The 18,282-nt window shown below is 38.5% G+C and overlaps 1 protein-coding gene across 6 annotated transcripts in view; it reads right to left on the minus strand.

The window, feature by feature from the left end:
* ZNF143 (zinc finger protein 143) overlaps positions 1-18,282 on the minus strand; it is a 54,882-nt gene that overhangs the window by 5,243 nt on the left and 31,357 nt on the right. For all 6 annotated transcript variants that reach the window (XM_067749940.1, XM_067749939.1, XM_067749938.1 and 3 more), the window contains 3 exons: positions 12,378-12,605; positions 9,726-9,874; positions 7,395-7,556 (listed from right to left, as the gene is read on the minus strand). In XM_067749940.1, the coding sequence (XP_067606041.1) occupies positions 7,395-7,556; positions 9,726-9,874; positions 12,378-12,605 (539 nt within the window). The remainder of the gene's footprint in view (positions 1-7,394; positions 7,557-9,725; positions 9,875-12,377; positions 12,606-18,282) is intronic.

The following is an 18,282-nucleotide window of genomic DNA, read 5'->3' on the forward strand; positions in this document are numbered from 1 at the left end:
AATGTTAAGTCTAAGTAGACTTCAATACCTTAAGGATGCACATTTTAATCCCTGGAGCAACCACAAAAAAGTAACACAGAAGGGTATAATTAGGAAGTTATTTGAGGAATTAAAATGAAATATGTATGCACCTAATAACAGAGATTTAAAATACTGGAAGTAAAAAAACCCCTAACAACTAAAAGGGAAATACAAATCCACAATCATAGTTGGAGGTATTAATTCCTTTTTCTTAGTAACTAGAACAAATACAGAAATGATTAATAAGGTTATAGAATATTTGAACAACACTATCAACCACCTTAACCTAATGTGTAGTATGCTACACCCAACAAGTGCAGAACACACATTCTTTTCAAATACATATGGAATATAATGGGAAATCAATGAAAGACACAGGGAAAACAAGTCTCAAATTTCAAAATAATGAAATCTTACAGAATATGTTCTCTGACCGTAACAGATTTAAATTAAAAATCAAGAACAACAGGTATCTTGGACTTCTCTGGTGGCACAGTGGTTAGGAATCCACCTGCCAAAGCAAGGGACATGGGTTTGAGCCCTGATCTGGGAAGATCCCACGTGCCGCAGTGCAACTAAGCCCGCTAGCCACAACTACTAAGCCTGCGTGCCACAACTACTGAAGCCTGCGTGCCTAGAGCCTGTGCTCCGCAACAAGAAAAGCCACCACAATGAGAAGACTGCGCTCTCCACAACTAAAGAGCCCGTGTACAGCAATGAAGACCCAATGCAGCCGAAAATAAAATAAATTTATTTAAAAAAAAAAGAAAACACATTTCCTTATTAAAAAAAAAAGAACAGGTATCTAGAGAAGTACCAGATATTAAGAAATTAAGCAACCTACATGCAAATTAAAACCACAATGATATATCATTTCACATCCACTAGAATGGCTAAAATTTTTTAAAGTAACAACACAAAATGTTGATGCTGTGAAACAAACAGAAGTCTTATACATTGCTAATGGGAGTGTATGATGGTCAAACCACTTTGGAGGACTGTTTGGCACTTTCACATGAAGTTAAATATACCTCTACTCCATGGCCCAGCAATTCCACTAACAGGTATTTAGCTAAGAGAATGAGACCATATGTGTACAAATATACTTGTACTAGAATTTTCACCGCCACCTTATTCACAATAATCAAAGATTGGAAGCATCCCAAATGTTCATCAAGGGGAGAATCTATCAACAAATTGTGATATATTCCTACCACAGAATACTGCTCAGCAATAAAAAACAATGAACTGATGTTATAAACAAGAACATGGATAAATCTCCAAAATATTATGTTAAAAGAAAAAACCCCAAAACAGAAGAGTTCATACTCTGGCTCCACTATGCAAAGTTTAAGAACAAACAAAATAATACAATCAGAATAACTAGGTGGAGACTGACTGGAAGGGGTCTCAAGAGAACTTTCTGGGGTGATAGAAATGTTCTAGATCCTGTTTGGGATGGGATGGGTGTGTATGTTTAATAACTCACTGAACTGTAAATTTAAGATCTGTGCAGGGAATTCCCTGGCAGTCCAGTGGTTAGGACTCTGTGCTTCCACTGTCAGGCGCCCGGATTTAATCCTTGGTTGGGGAACTAAGATCGCACAAACAGCGTGCTGTGGCCAAAAAAACCCAACAAACAAACAAACAAACAAAAAACCTGTGCATTTCACTGTATATAAATTTTACCTCAATGAAGAAAAAACAGATTTCAGGCTAATATGAAAAACATGTTCAACCTCACCAAACAAATGAAAGTAAAAATATAATTTATCCTTGGCTTGTGAATTATGCAAATATATAAAAAAAATCCTAATGCTAATCCTAATGAGAATACAGTGAAAACAAGAACACTTTTAGATCCATGGCATGATTGCTAAAACTTTCCAGAAAATAATTTGGCAATATGTAGCAAGAAACTTAAAATAGTTCATACCATTAATAATTAATAGTTCATACCATTAATCTAATAATTCCATGTCTAGAATTTGTTTCCTATGAAAATAATCAAGGGGCTTGCAGAACAATTTATGAATGTGGAATGAGTTAATGTTATGTATATCCATTTTATGGATTATTTTGTAAATATTAAAAATCCTTTTAAAAGAATGTTTAGGGACTTCCCTGATGTCACAGTGGTTAAGACTCCAAGCTCCCAATGCAGGGGGCCCGGGTTCAACCCTTGGTCAGGGAACTAGATCCCACATGCATGCCACAACTAAGAAGCCTGTGAGCCGCAACTAAGGAAAAGGTGAGCTTGCAACTAAGGAGCCCACCTGCCGCAACTAAGACCCAGCACAACCAAATAAATAAATAAATAAATAAAATATTAAAAAAAGAACACTTAATTGATATGAGAAAGTACTCAGGATGTAGTGTTAAGTGGATGACAAGCATACAAAATTGTATTATAATCCTAACTTTGTTCACATATGCATACACACAGAAAAAAAGATGAAGTAAATAGTCTTAAATGTTGAGACTGGTTATTTTAACACCAAGGTAAATAGCTGACTTTTAGTTTGAGTCTCTAGTTTCAAATTCTCTTGGGTAGATACCTTTAAGTGGAATTACTGGATCATATGTAATTCTATGTTCAACTTTTTAAGGAACTGCCACACTGTTTTCCACAGCAGCTGCACCATTTCACATTCCCATGAGCAATGCACAAGAGTTCCAATTTCTCCACATCATCCCCAAAACTTGTTATTTTCTGTTTTCTGGATAACGGTCATCCTAATGTAGGTGAAGTGGGATCTCATTGTGGTTTTTATTTGTATTTCCCTAATGATAATGATGTTGAATATCTTTTCATGTGCTAATTGACCATCTGTAAATCTTCTTGGAGAAATGTCTATTCAAGTTCTTCACTCATTTTTTTAAAAAATTTATTTATTTTTGGCCGTGTTGGGTCTTTGTTGCTGCGCGTGGGCTTTTTCTAGTTGCAGCGAGCAGGGGCTACTCTTCGTTGCAGTGTGTGGGCTTCTCATTGTGGTGGCTTCTCTTGTTGAGCACAGGCTGTAGGCGTGCGGGCTTCAGTAGTTGTGGCACACGGGCTCAGTAGTTGTGGCTCGCGGGCTCTAGAGCACAGGCTCAGTAGTTGTGGTGCATGGGCTTAGTTGCTCCACGGCATGTGGGATCTTCCTGGCCCAGGGCTCGAACCTGTGTTCCCTGCATTGGCAGGCGGATTCTTAACCACTGTGCCACCAGGGAAGTCCCCTTCACTCATTTTTAAATTCGTTTGCTTGCTTTTTTCTTGTTGAGTTATAGGAATTCTTTATATAGTCTAGATATTTTCCCCCTCATAATATTATTATTTTATTTTATTATTTTAAAATATATTCTAGGGACTTCCATGGCAGTCCAGTGGTTAAGACTTCACCTTCCAATGCAGAGGGTGAGGGTTCGATCCCTGGTCGGGGAGCTAAGAGCCCACAGTCCTCTCAGCCAAAAAACCAAAACAGAAGCAATATTGTAACAAGTTCAATAAAGACTTTAAAAATGGTCTACATCAAAAAAAAAAAAATGGTCTACATCAAAAAAATCCTAAAAAAATAAAAAAATATATATATATATATTCTAGATATTAATCCCTTACTAGATGTATGATTTGCAAATATTTTCCCTCATTCTGTAGATTGTCTTTTCACTTTCTTGGTAGTGGCTTTTGATGCACAAGTGTTTTTAATTTTTTTTTTTTAGCCGTTCCCCGTGGCTTGTGGGATTTCAGTTCCCCGACCATGGATTGAACCAGGGCAACGGCAGTGAAAGCCTGGAATCCTAACCACTAGGCCACCAGGGAACTTCCAAGTGTTTTTAATTTTGAAGAAGTTCAATTAATTTTTTTCTTTCATCACTTATCATTTTGGTGTCATATGTAAGAAATAATCTCCTAATCCAATTCATCTGTTTTTTCTTTCATTGCCTGTGCATTTGGTATCATACATAAGAAATAAGATCATGAAGATTTTCACCTATGTTTTATTCTAAGAGTTTCATAGTTTTAGCTCTTAAGTTTAGGTCTTTAATCCATCTTGAGCTAATTTTTATATATGGTATAAGATAAGGGTCCAACTTTATTTTTTCTCATGTGGATATACAGGTTTCCCAGCACCATTTGTTGAAAAGACAAATGAAAAGCCCTTTCCCACTGAAAGATCAAATTCTGACTGTCAAAATTTAGTTGACTATATATGTGAGGGTTTATTTCCAGATTCTCTATTTTATTCCATTGGGAATATGTATTACTTTTGTAATCTGAAATTAACTAACTAAAATAGATGGAAAGCACTGACTCTTTAGTCTATACCTGCTAACTAGGCTTCCAAAGGCACCTGGAAAAATGAGTCTCAGAAATGCAATTACCTTAACGACCAAAAAAAAAAAAAAAAAAAGACTTAGGGAAGGACTGACTACTTTCTTCCCATGCATGTAAAGAAATGGTTACAACCAATTTAAGTGTTACAGATAATTCATAGGTGGGGTCCAAACACCCCAGTGGATAGCCAACTTTTGCCCGATGGCCTACATGTAGTTAACAGCAGAAGGAACAGTAGCAGCAGCAGGTCCTCAAGTGAAACCCCATCCCTGTTGTGATATCCCTAGTTGCTGGAAGCTGCCTGGCTTCATTCTAGCCCTCAAAGCCTTCTCTCTTGAGAACTTTTCTAGCTCACAGGCTACAGATAAGCTACATAAGAATGTGTGCTTTAGGGTCACTATCTTTCCAGACCTGCAACTGTACAAGGTGTATTTACCCAAGCTGGGCTATAAACCCATCCAGGAATCCCAGAGCCACGGAAATGACTGCAAACTGATTAGGTGGGACCATTCCATAAGACAGCCTGAAAGCTAGTGGCTGCGTTTTTTGTTTGTTTTGGCATAAGGTAAAATTAGAAACAATAAAAATGCATGGATCTTAGGTGTTCTGTTGAGTTTTGACAGTTAGATACAACTGTGAAACCACCACTTAAAACAAGATGTAGAATAGTTCCTTCATATTTCATTCCATCAATTTCCTCCCCAGCCAAGCAGCACTTTCTGATTTCTGTCACCATGGATCGTCTTGTCTGTTCTTGGCTTTCGTGTAAGTGGAATCATATGGTATATATTCTAGAAGGAATTGCTGACTCATAGAGTAGAGGTATGTTCGACTTCATAAGAAACTGCCAAACAGTTCTTCAAAATGGTTGTAACATTCTATACTCTCACTAGTGTGTTGAATGTCCTAGTTGCTTCATTTCTTTGCCAACATTTGGTTTTGTTTGTCTTTTTTATTTTAGCCATTTCCCTGTGTCTGAAATGGTGTCTCTTTGTGATTTTAACTTGCATTTCTTTGATGATTAAAGATGTTGAGCACTTTTTTGTGTTATTGCCTTTCATGTACCTTTTTTTTGTGAGGGGTCTGTTCAAATAAGCAATCAGATGATTTGATCTTTTTTTTTTTTTTTTTTGCGGTGTGCGGGCCTCTCACTGTTGTGGCCTCTCCTGTTGCGGAGCACAGGCTCCGGACGTGCAGGCTCAGCGGCCATGGCTCACGGGCCCAGCCGCTCCGCGGCATGTGGGATCTTCCCAGACTGGGGCACGAACCCATGTCCCCTGCATCGGCAGGTGGACTCTCAACCACTGCGCCACCAGGGAAGCCCCTGATTTGCTCATTTTTAACGGGTTGTTCACCTTTTTATTATTGATTTATAGAAGTTTGTCATATATTTTCAATACAAGTCCACTGTCAGATATAGTGTGAATATTTTTTCCCAGTTTGGGGCTTATCTAATCTTTTACTACATTGTCTTTGGTGAGCAGAACTAATTTTGAAGAAGTCCAATTTATCAGAAAAGAAAAAAATTTATTATTAGTGCATTTTGTATCCTGTCTAAGAAATTTTTACCTTAAGGTTGCAAAAACATTCACTTTTCTTCTAGAAGCTTTATGATTCTGAGTTTTCTATTTCAAGGTGTAGAAAACCTTCAATTTTGTTCCTTTTTTCAGGACTGTTTTGGCTATTTTAGGTCCTTTGTATTTTCATGTAAATTTTAGAATCGGATTATCTGTATCTTCAAAAATTCCTGCTGGAATTTTTATTGTGATGGTATTGAATCTATAACCGAATTTAGGAAGAATGACAGCTACTAACTTACAGACTTTTTCACTGAACAGGGTAAGGCAGCTGCAGTGAAACCCCGCACTGCCTTCAGCATAGCACAAGAAGGGTTTTTAAATGTTATTAACCAATATCATTTATTTTAAAAGAAATGAAAAATTAAACTACAAAGAGATACATTAGATTGGCAAAAATCCAAAGGTTTTACCACTATATTGACTGTCAGAAGGGGAGGAGGCACTCTCAAAGGCTGCAGCTAGGAATGTAGATGGGTATAACCCTAGAAAGGAAGTCTGGGAATATCTATCACAATTACCAATGCATATGTTTTTTCACCCAGCAATTCCACTCTAGGGATTTATCTAGTAGCAGATGTACTCACACACATGCAAAATCACATGTGCACAAGGTTATGTGTTGTTTGAAACAGCAAAAGACTTTAAATATATTATGGCATGTCCAATACAGTGGAATATGATATAGCTTAAAAAAAGAATGAGGAGGGAATTCCCTGGTAGTCCAGTGGTTAGGACTCGGTGCTTTCTCTGCCGGGGCCCGGGTTCAATCCCTGGTTGGAGAACTACGATAACTAAGATCCCTCAAGCCATGCTGCATGGCAGGAAAAAAAAAAAAAAAAAAGAGGAAACTCTCTATAAAATGAAATAGAAAGATTTCCTAGATGTATTATTAAGGTTAAAAAAAAAAAGGTGAAGACGAGTATAGAATTTACTATCATACAAAGGGAAGGAGGGGAAGATGACTTTATTTGTATTTGTTTGTATATGCTTAATGAGTTGTTGGGAAAATTACGCAAGAAACTGATAAAAGTGGATTATCTCTATGGGGGCAGGGGTGGAAAGAAGACTTTTCACTGCCTATCTGTATATACTTTTTGACTTTTGAATTATGTGAATATATTACATATTCAAAAAATTAAATTTTGCAAATGAATTTTTTTTCTAAGTATCTGATGATGATAATGATGATAGGAAGAGCAACCATTAATGAACACTTAATATATACTTGGGCTGACTACTTTATATGCATTATCTTGCTTAATCCTTCTATTAACCTCATGGGGTAGATGCAATAATCACTCCTATTTTACAGATGAGGAAAAACTGAGACTCAGAGGGTTATGTAGCTAAGAAGTTGTAAAACTGGGATTCAATCTGAGGTTTGTGTGCTTAACCACTATATCACACTGTACATCTATGTAACGGTTTTGATATTGACATATGTATTGACTGATATAAAAGAAAAAAGCAATTACCTGCTGCCCTTCTGTACCCTCAGCGGTAACCATAGCAACAGAGTGTGTTCCTGCTGAGGAGATGACTGCATCATGAGCAGGTACTGTGATGGGCGTTCCGTCCTGTGTTACCATTGTGATGGTATTGCCAATGGCCTGCATGTCAGCTTGAGATATGTTCACCTGCAATACAATGCATTTTACAATCAGGCAATGTTTCTTGTTTTATCTGGCAGTCTTTATTAAGGGCTAGGCCTAATCCTTGTATAAGTCTACTCTGGGAGCAGATAAGCATTTTACAATGGAAAGAGGTCATCAGAAAAACTGCATATTGCTTTTTTTTTTTAATCTTTATTGGAAAAACTGAATATTCCTTAAATGCATTTACTCCTCTCCATCTCTACTGCCAATTTAGACCCCTATTTTTCTCCCATCTAATTTTCTACAATACAATGTCTTTCCAAATATCTAGTCTAACCCGTCCCTAATCATCCTCTACCTTGTCACCTTTCTAAAAAACAAACAAATTTCATTATGCTCCCTGCTCAAATCCCCAGTGACTCCCCATCACTACAGTTCAGACTTCTTACATGGCACTCATGACCTTTCATCATCTGGCCTTAAACAGCTTCTCCAGACTCATCTTTCACTACTTCCAAACCAGCACACAAATCTGGCACTCCAGCCACAACAGATCATTTGCATCCCCGGGACTGTCATATTCTGTTATATTTTTGTGACTTTGCCCTTTCCTTCACTCTCTGCCTGGCTAACTCATAAAAATTCTTCAAGATCTAGCTGAATGGCCATTCTCTACAAGGGCCTCCAAGATTCCTTCAGGAAGCATCATTTACCCCTTCCTCCAGGTTGCCACAACACTTTACATACCTGTTGATTATATACCCATCATTATGAGAAATTATTTTTCATTTTAGGAACGTCCCTCTCCTACTAGACTACGATACCCCCCCTTCCAGTACCCCCCACACTAACTTTACCAAAATATCTGTCATTGGGTTCAATAAATGTTTGTTTTTTAATTGACCGAAGGAATGGAATAGAAATCCCTAAAGGAAATGGGAAGGTTATATCTAGAGAAAATACAACATTGGGATGGGGAAAATAGCTGCTTTAAAACATATGAAGAGGGATTAGACACATTCTATATGGTCAGAGAAAAGCCATGAGTGGATGACACAGTGGTAAGTTTCAGTCTGATAAACCCTCAAATTATCCAGCAATGGAACAGACCGTCTCTTCAGAGAGAAACTGCCTCATCTATATGGGGGCTGCTGTAGAGGGAATTTCTCCAGTATAGGAAGGGAAGGAAGTTAGATCAAATGACCTCCACAGAGCCTATCTGTGATGACCTAATTTTTAAAAAAGGCTTAGGGTTGATGCTGAATTAAAATTGTGTTAGTAAATATGTTAAATCTTATATGCCAATCAGTGGACAAAGAGTGTTGTGTAGAATTAGTGATGTCAAAAGTAAGGGGAAGAGGAATGAATGGGATGGTACAAGTGCTTTTTATTTTCCTATCCTGAATACGTTCTGCCTTCTAGCTAACATCAGCACATTAACAGTTATCAACACAGAGGGCAAATTAATCATGGGAGGTAAAGGTCCGAGAGAGACAGGTAAGAAGAGAGTTCTCCATGGAAGAGGTAGATATAGAAGGATAAAGAACCCCATATGTCTATTTCCACCAGTTATTAAGACAACCTTAGCTAGAGCTTAAAAATGAAATCAAGTCTGAATTATTTTAGGCTAGTGGCATCTAGAAAACAATGAAAAGTTTGACTATTGAACAACAGCCATTATATTGCTTTTCCTGGGGAAATCAAGATACCTCTTCTATTAATTCTGTGAAGCTAGTTAAGTGAACTCCCATGATTCCAGGTAGGGAGAGAGTCACACTCTGGAAATTTTACAGATGTGCCCATCACTGACTTGCCAGGATCTTTTAATGATGTCCTCGTCACCTCAGCCAAACCTCTGCTGACTTCTCAATCCTATCCCTTCTCTGAATTGGGTTTCATATGGATCTATTACTTTTCAAGCCCTCAATTTCACTGTGGTTCTGACCTTCACCACCTCACATTTGAACAATACCCATAACACCATTTGAATTCTACAGAGTCACAAACCTTCTCTCTTTACTAATCTCCCTGCAGGTAGTCGCTTTCAACAGGCTACTAGAAAGCCTCCAGGAGATCCAGCACTGCCTACAAGCTAAACTCCAAACTCTGTGCCCCAATTCAAGGCTTTCCTCAATTGGGACCCAACCTGCCTTTCAAGCCCAGGCTCAGAGAAATATTATTTAACTTGTTTGACTTTTGGTGGGTACTTACATGCTGAGTCCCGTCCTGGGATATGAGTGTAACCTGTTGACTCAACCCAGACTGGGTTACTGTGGCTACTTGTGTAGACACAACATCGTCCCCTTCTACACCTGTAACATACGTGATCTGGGACCCTTTAAGAACATCTTCACTTTGACCTGTTTAAAACAAATGAATTATTCATTTGATCAAACAACCAAGCTGTTTAGAAAACAGAGGAGATTTTAAATATTACAGAGAAAACTGACAAAAGTTAAATGGCATGTGTATTAAATTCTAAATCATGTTTTTTTTTCTTTGGCCATGTGGCATGTGGGATCTTAGTTCCCTGACTAGGGATTGAACCTGAGGCCCTTGCATTGGAAGTGCAGTCTAAACCATTGGACCACCAGGGAAGTCCCTAAATTCTAAACCATGAAAATGGCTTCCAGCACCTCCTGCCAATCTCTCCACCTCCTCTTTTGCAAAGCCAAACCAAATCAAAGCAGACCAAACCAAACTTTTCCACATAAAGTGTAACTGTTCTAATTTTGAGAGACCTTGCTTATTCTCTTATTTGGAGTAATTATGTGATACCATGCATGTGTGCTGGGGCAGGGAGTGGGGGAACTGTACAGGGAGACTAACTGGCAAATAACCCTTCCAACATGGCAAGTATGCACTAAGTCCTTGCAGTCACTTAAGAAGCTGCTAAAAATGATAAGACAACCTTCATAAACATTAACCACAAAACCAGAATGGTATGTAAACACAACGTACTAACACTAAGTTACTTACTCTTTTAACACAAGTGACTGATTATAAGTCATGAGTACACAGTGACATCATTGTGTAAAGACAACGTAATGGCATATTATCTGGGTTAAGGTTAACCATTTAGTAAGTAACAGAACAGGAGCCCCCCTCCACTTCTTTATTTCACAAAGAACCAGCAAGTAAACAGCAATTTCAATAGTCAATTATTGCCATACTTGGCAACCAGGAAGATTATTGATCCCTCTCTTCTATTGCTTTCCACCTCTCATGATGCCAGAAAAAGGGTAAATATTTTTTTTTCCTTCAAAGGAGGACTTTATATGCTAATTTATGAGTACTTCTCAAAGTTATGGTTGATGCCTACACTCATACAGCTATAGTCATCATGGTGTAATCTCTATGACACTCATTACTTCATTTCTTTTTGTTCTGTTCCATGGCTATTTATTATATTTATTATTATACCATTATTCCAATGGGTTCAAAACCTAGGGGACCATATGGGAGAAAAGGAACATAAACCCATCCTTATTCTTGGAAAAACAATCTTACTTTAATTTTTTAACAAAATGTATATTATTATAGATTATCTTCTAGAACACAAGAAATTTTGACAATCTGAAATATCAACATTTAAGGAAGAGATTGAGGAAGCTTAAAAGAGGAACAGTCTTAAACCTAAGTTTGACATCATGAAAGTCTGCTTTCTAATTGTAACATTTAGCAGCTGTTGTGATATCTAACAATGCACACTTACACTGCTTTGGCTAGAAAACAGCGTAGCATTCAAGAGTGAAGGAATTTGGGGGAGTTCCCTGGTGGTCCAGTGGTTAGGCACTTTTACTACCAGGGACCTGGGTTCAATCCCTGGTCAGGAAACTAAGATCCCACAAGCCATGTGGCGTGGCCAAAAATAAAAAAACTAAAAAATAGAAGAGTGAAGGAATTGTTATTTTCTTACTATCACATGACTGATATCTGAAAAGACAAATTAGAACTCCAGGGAATTATCTGAGTAGACAGTGAATGATCTGTTCTTTTCCTTATTCTCCAACCATTTTTTTCCTACCTAAATGTTTTTCAACACTTCAATACTAGTTGTTAAGAATGGGTAAAGATGTTTTAATTTTCAAATTTACTCCATTTAGGAGGTACTCAATGAAATAGGACAACATATGTTTCTTTTTGTTTGTTTTAGAAAAACCTACTTCATTTTACCTGTTTAACTATGCTGATTTATTTAACTGAAATCATAGAATCTAATTCTCTAAAATATTTTTTCCAAGAGTTTATCCTTATTGAAATGAATGTTTTTGTCTCCAACAACACTACTGAATAGCACATGAATCAACTAAGAGTTATCTGGGAGTGCTTCACCGCTCTTATGATTAAGACCAACATCTTAATACACCCAAATAGTCTAGGCTGCCCCTGACTTGCTGTGCAGTCTCATTTCATACCACCTTCCCAAGCAGAAGTGCCATGCTGGCCAGGCTTCTTTCAGTCTCTCCGATTTACTGTGCTCTCTCCCACCTCAGGACTTTTCGCTTGTGCCAATCCCTCTATTTGGATCGTTCTCTTGCCTTTGCTCCCTGTTTACCACCCCCCCAACCCCCCACATCCCTGACTCTACACCAAGTTAACCCTTATTCACCCTGTAGATCTCTCCAAAAATCACTTCCTCAGGGGAGCCTTCTCTGACCTACGAGACTAGACTAACTTCCCCTCTTATATCCCAGAGCATTAAGCGCCTTTCTTTGATAGCAATTATCACAGCTGTAAATGATATGTTTGTGTGACTATTTGAAAAACTTTATGATTTGAGAAAATGCTTTAAGTCATAAATTACGTTCATAACTGTTGATTTTCAAACACAGACATAGACGTACTGGAAAAAACCCTTACCTGGGGGAGGCTCAAAGAAGGCTTCCTGCTCCTCCTCGATGGGCTCAGTGTCATTGTGAGCTGTCCGTTTGTGCATGGCCAGCGTGGAGATCTGCTTGTATGTCTTCCCACAGTGGTTACAGTTGTACGGTTTGGAGTGAGTGTGAACAACATGATGTTTGTACAAACTGGAATATTCTGTGAACCTTTTGTCACACCCAGGGACTGTACAAACATATGGCTTTTCCCCTAAGAACAGCACACACATACAAAAAAATCAACTTTTACCTATGAAGGCATAATCATTCCATACCTTCTGGTGGGGGGAGGGGGGAGGGGGTGGGGGAGGGGGCAGAGAGAGGGAACCTCTAGTGGCAAAAATAAATAGCTGTCAAATCCCTTTCTATCCTGCTAGGAGGCAGTGAACAAGAAAAGACTCCTTAACTATGGTTTCAACTTGGATCAAAAGGTGGTCTGCACCCTGAGTCTCATCCCATGCCTGAATACTACTTTCCCCTTAATTACAAGGGATGTGAAAAATAAGGATGGAGATGTTTATCGCCCAGTTAACTCTAAGATTTGGTGAAACTGTTATTGTTACCTGTAACTAGATAATCTAGATATCATTAGTGATACTTTCCTAATAATGGCAATAATAAATGCAATTATTAGTATAACTAATGTAGCTTACCCTAAGGGTTTTTAAAAATATATTTATTTATTTATTTTCTAAAAATTTTTATTTATTTATTTGGTTGCGCCAAGTCTTAGTTGTGGAAGGCGGGTTCCTTAGTTGGGGCTCCAAGGCTCCTTAGTTGCAGCAGGTGGGCTCCTTAGTTGTGTGGCATGCGAACTTTTAGCTGCAGCATGCATGTGGGACCTAGTTCCCACATGCATGACCAGGGATTGAACCCAGGCCCTCTGCATTGGGAGCGCAGTCTTATCCACTGCACTGCCAGGGAAGTCCCCAAATATATATATATTTATTTATTTACACTGGGTCTTAGTTGTGGCACATGGGCTCCTTAGTTGCGGCAGAAGGGCTCCTTAGTTGCGGCAGGCAGGCTCCTTAGCTGTGGCATGTGAACTCTTAGTTGTGGCATGCATGTGGGATCTAGTTCCCTGACCAGGGATTGAAACCAGGCCCCCTGCACTGGGAGCGCAGGGTCTTAACCACTGTGCCACCAGGGAAATCCCACCCTAAGGGTTTTATAAGGATAATAAACAAAGATTTTCTAAAAAGTCTATGAGACATAGTTTGGACACTTCAGTAAATCTAAAAGGACACACATTTTATATTAACTTCAGTTGACTTCTTGCATCCAATCAAAAGCTATTAAATATTCACTAAAAACAACTCAATACAAAGTAATTCTTTTTCCATGAAACAGTCTGAGAACAATGTAGGCAGTACATATATTTTTAGAACTTTTCATTATAGAAAATTTCAAACATACACAAAAGTATAGAGAAACAGTGCAATAAACCCCCATGTACCAATCATCTAGCTTCAACTATCAATTTATGGCCAATATAGTTTCATTTATTCACCACACATTTCTGCCCCCTCTTCCCACCCTGGATTATTCTGAAACAGCTCCAGATAGCATTCTATCTCATCTATAAATTTCAGATTGTATAAAAGATGGATGTTTTTAAATAACAAAATTAACAATAATTATTTAATATCATAAAATATCTAGACACTGTTAATATGTAGTGGGGGGAATCTAACACTGAGAGCAAACTGGAACAAATTAACCTAACTGTAGTTTTTTTTTCTTTTATAAATTTATTTATTTATTTATTTTTGGCTGCACTGGGTCTTCATTGCGTGCTTGGGCTTTCTCTAGCTGCAGTGAGTGGGGGCTACTCTTCGTTGTGGTGTGTGGGCTTCTCATTGCGGTGGCTTCTCTTGCTGCGCAGCACGGGCTCTAGATCCCAGGCTCAGTAGTTGTGGCGCACGGGGTTAGTTGCTCCGTGGCATGTGGCATCTTCCAGGACCAGGGTTCAAACCTGTGTCCCCTGCATTGGCAGGCAGATTCTTAACCACTGCGCCACCAGCGAAGTCCCCCCAACCTTAGTTTAAATGAATACTTGTAACCACTTAGAAGGGGTATGGGAGCCAGGGCCAGGGTCGGGGGTAGCAGGGGGAGAATAAACTAATTAAAGTAACTCATACACACAGTATTTGACTAATGCTCTCAGTCTTGGACCAGGCTGGAGTGGGGAAAACTGCAAACAAATCTTCAGCTCTTCTTGGTAGGCTTGTTTATTGTAGTGCTATGGGCAAAACAACTCTGAAACTATTTTAGGTGTAATAAAGGATTAAGCAATGAATAAATGTGTCAATGTTGTTGGAAGCTAGAGCACTTACTATGGAAGAAGGGACATACAAATACGGAATGAGGGAAGAAAAGAGCTCTGTAAGATGAGCTGGAATTGGATGTACTAGTATGAACTCATATACTCTCTAAAATGTGTTTATGTGTGTATACATATGCATATCCCAGTTTGTTCTCATTTTACACCTTTCTTGGGTTAACTCCATCTTTTTCCATGGTTCTGAACCAGTAAAACCAACCACAAATATAAAATCAAAATGTAATCTGTAATATACGTCTTAGACATTAGTAATTGAAATTGCTTCTGTCCTTTGCCCAGCCTGCATTCTCAAAGCAGGGCAGGTTAAAGTTCTTATCTTGGGGAATGGTTGTGGGGGAGATATGACAAGGGCAAGGCCAGGCAGGGAAATGTCAGGCAATTCCAACTCAGAGAACCAGCCCTATTCATATTTAGGCTGGAGCAGAAACTGCCACTAGGTGGCACCAAACCACAGTCAAGATGGAAATGAATTTGTATTTTTGGTGGGAGGGGGGTTGTTTTGTGATTTTGTCTTGAAATTATACTTTTTTAAATTGAAGTATAATTGACTTACAATATTAGTTTCAGGTGTATAGCATACTGATTCAATATTTTTATACATTACAAAATGATCACCACAATAAGTCTAGTTACCATTTATCAACGTACCAAGTTATTACAATATTATTGATTATATTCCCTATGCTGTATATCCCATGACTCATTTATTTTATACCTGGAAGCTTGTACCTCTTAATCTCCCACGCCTATTTCACTCATCCCCCAACCCCCTCCCCTCTGGCAACTACCAGGTTTGTTTTCTCTATCCATGTGTCTGTTTTTGTTTTATGTTTGTCTGTTTTATTTTTAAGCTCCACATAAGTGAAATTATATGGTATTTGTCTTTCTCTGACTTATTTCACTTAGCTTAATACCCTCTAGGTATCCATGTTGTCACAAATTGCAAGATTTCATTCTTTTTTATGGCTAATATTCCATTGTATGTGTATCACATCTTTTTTTTTTAATATTTATTTATTTGGCTGCACTGGGTCTTAGTTGTGGCATGCGGGATCTTTTAGTTGCAGCATGTGGGATCTTTAGTTGCAGCATGCACGATCTTTTAGTTGTGGCATGCAGGATCTTTAATTGCGGCATGCAAACTCTTAGTTGAGGCATGTGGGATCTAGTTCCCTGACCAGGGATTGAACCCGGGCCCCCTGCATTGGGAACATGGAGTCTTAGCCACTGGACCACCAGGGAACTCCCTATGTGTATCACATCTTTATCCATTCATCTATCAATGGATACTTAGGTTGCTTCCATATCTTGGCTACTGTAAATAATGCTGCAATGAACACAGGGGTGTATATATCTTTTTGAATTAGTGTTTTTGTTTTCTTCATTAAAATACCCAGAAGTGTAATTGCTGGATTGTATGGTAGTTCTATTTTTAATTTTTTGAGGAACCTCCATACTGTTTTCCATAGTGGCTGTACCAATTTACATTCCCACCAACAGTGCAATAGGATTTTCTCTTCTCCACATCCTTCCTCATGACTAACTTGGTCACCAGGTCCTTTGCTGTTACCTCTTCAATGTCTTTCATTTTTATCCTTCTCCATCTCACTCACTTCAAATATTCGAACGGCCCTTAATCAGTCTCCTTGCTTATGGTCTCATCTCCCTTTAACTTCTTTCTATGGTATTGACAGAGTGATTTTTTTCCCAAAAAAACAAATTTTCTTTAAATCCTCTTAAGGCTTCCCCTCTGTCCATAGCAGTATTCAAAACTTGTGAATGTACCAGTTTCAAAGGAAAGGGATTGTTGTAAATGCCTGAAAACATTTCCAGAGATATCCAGGGGTCTGCAGAATGCAGACTAACTTACGCAACCAAAGTTCCATTCTTCAAAAATGTCTTTTCATTTTGAATTATCACAAGTTTACTCTTAATATCAGTAATAAAAACAATACATTAAAAATCTCGCTCTCATTCACCTTTCCACTCACATCAAAAATACAACCATCTGGGCTTCCCTGGTGGTGCAGTGGTTGACAGTCCGCCTGCCGATGCAGGGGACACGGGTTCGTGCCCTGGTCTGGGAAGATCCCACATGCTGCGGAGCGGCTAGGCCCGTGAGCCATGGCCACTGAGCCTGCGTGTCCGGAGCCTGTGCTCCGCAACGGGAGAGGCCACAAGAGTGAGAGGCCCGCATACCGCAAAAAAACAAAAAAAAAACAACCATCTGAAACTAACACAATATTATAAATCAACCATACTTCAAATAAAAAAAAATACAACCACAAAGTGGAGAATCAAAATTAAAACGTTTTAAGAGGAGGGTGGGACGAACTGGGAGACTAGGATTGATATATATACACTACCATGCGTAAAACAGATAGCTAGCAGGAACATGCTATAAAGGACAGGAAGCTCAGCTCGGTGCTCTGTGGCGACCTAGATGGGTGGGATGGGGGAGGGTGGGAGGGAGGTCCAAGAGGGAGGGGATATAGGTATACATATAGCTGATTCACTTCATTGTACAGCAGAAACTAACACAACATTGTAAAACAATTATACTCCAATTAAAAAAAAAATTTTAAAGTTTTGGGTAATTCCCCAGCAGTCCAGTGGTTAGGACTCAGTGCTTTCACTGCAGGGGGCCGGGTATGATCCCTGGTTGGGGAACTAGGAATCCTGCAAACCATGAAGCGTGGCCAAAAAAAAAAAATTAAAAACTTTTGAGCTGCAAATGACACCATCAAGAAATTGAAAAAAAAACGAAAACAAAAAACCCACAGTAACAGGAAAAAATGTCTGTAAATCACATACCTAACAAGGGACTTGTATGCAGAATATAATAAAGAATTCTTATAACCCAACCAAAAAAAAGGCAACCCAATTTAAAAAATGGGCTAAGAATCTGAACAGACATTTCCCCCAAAAATACATACAAATGGCCAATAAGCACATAAAAAGATGCTCAACATCATTAGCAAACTAGGAAAATACAAATCAAAAGCACAATGAGGTAGATACCACTTCACACACACTATGATGGCTAAAATCAAAAAGAGAGATAACAACAACTGTTTGCTAGGATGTGGAGAAATTGGAACCCTCATACATTGCTGGTGAGAACGTAAAATGTTGCAGCCACTTTGGAAAACAATTTGGCAGTTCCTCAAAATGTTAAACAAAGTTATCATAAGATCCAACAATTCCACTCCTAGGTGTATACCCAAGAGGAATAAAAACATATATCCAAAAAAAAGAAAAAAATGGAATTCCCTGCTGGTCCAGTGGTTAGGACTCTGCATTCTCACTGCCAAGGGCCTAGGTTCAATCCCTGGCAAGGGAACTAAGATCCCAAGAGCTGTGTGGTACAGCCAAAATAAAAACACCACACATCCAGACAAAAAATTGTACATGAATACTCCAGCAGCATTATTCATAATAGCCAAAAAGTGAAAATAACTGGTAAACTGATAAATAAAATTTGATGCATTCATATAAAGGAATACTAGTCAGTAATTAAAAAGGAAAGAACTATTGATAT

The sequence above is a fragment of the Pseudorca crassidens genome, chromosome 9, assembly GCF_039906515.1.
Source record: "Pseudorca crassidens isolate mPseCra1 chromosome 9, mPseCra1.hap1, whole genome shotgun sequence".
Taxonomy (NCBI): Eukaryota; Metazoa; Chordata; class Mammalia; order Artiodactyla; family Delphinidae; genus Pseudorca; species Pseudorca crassidens.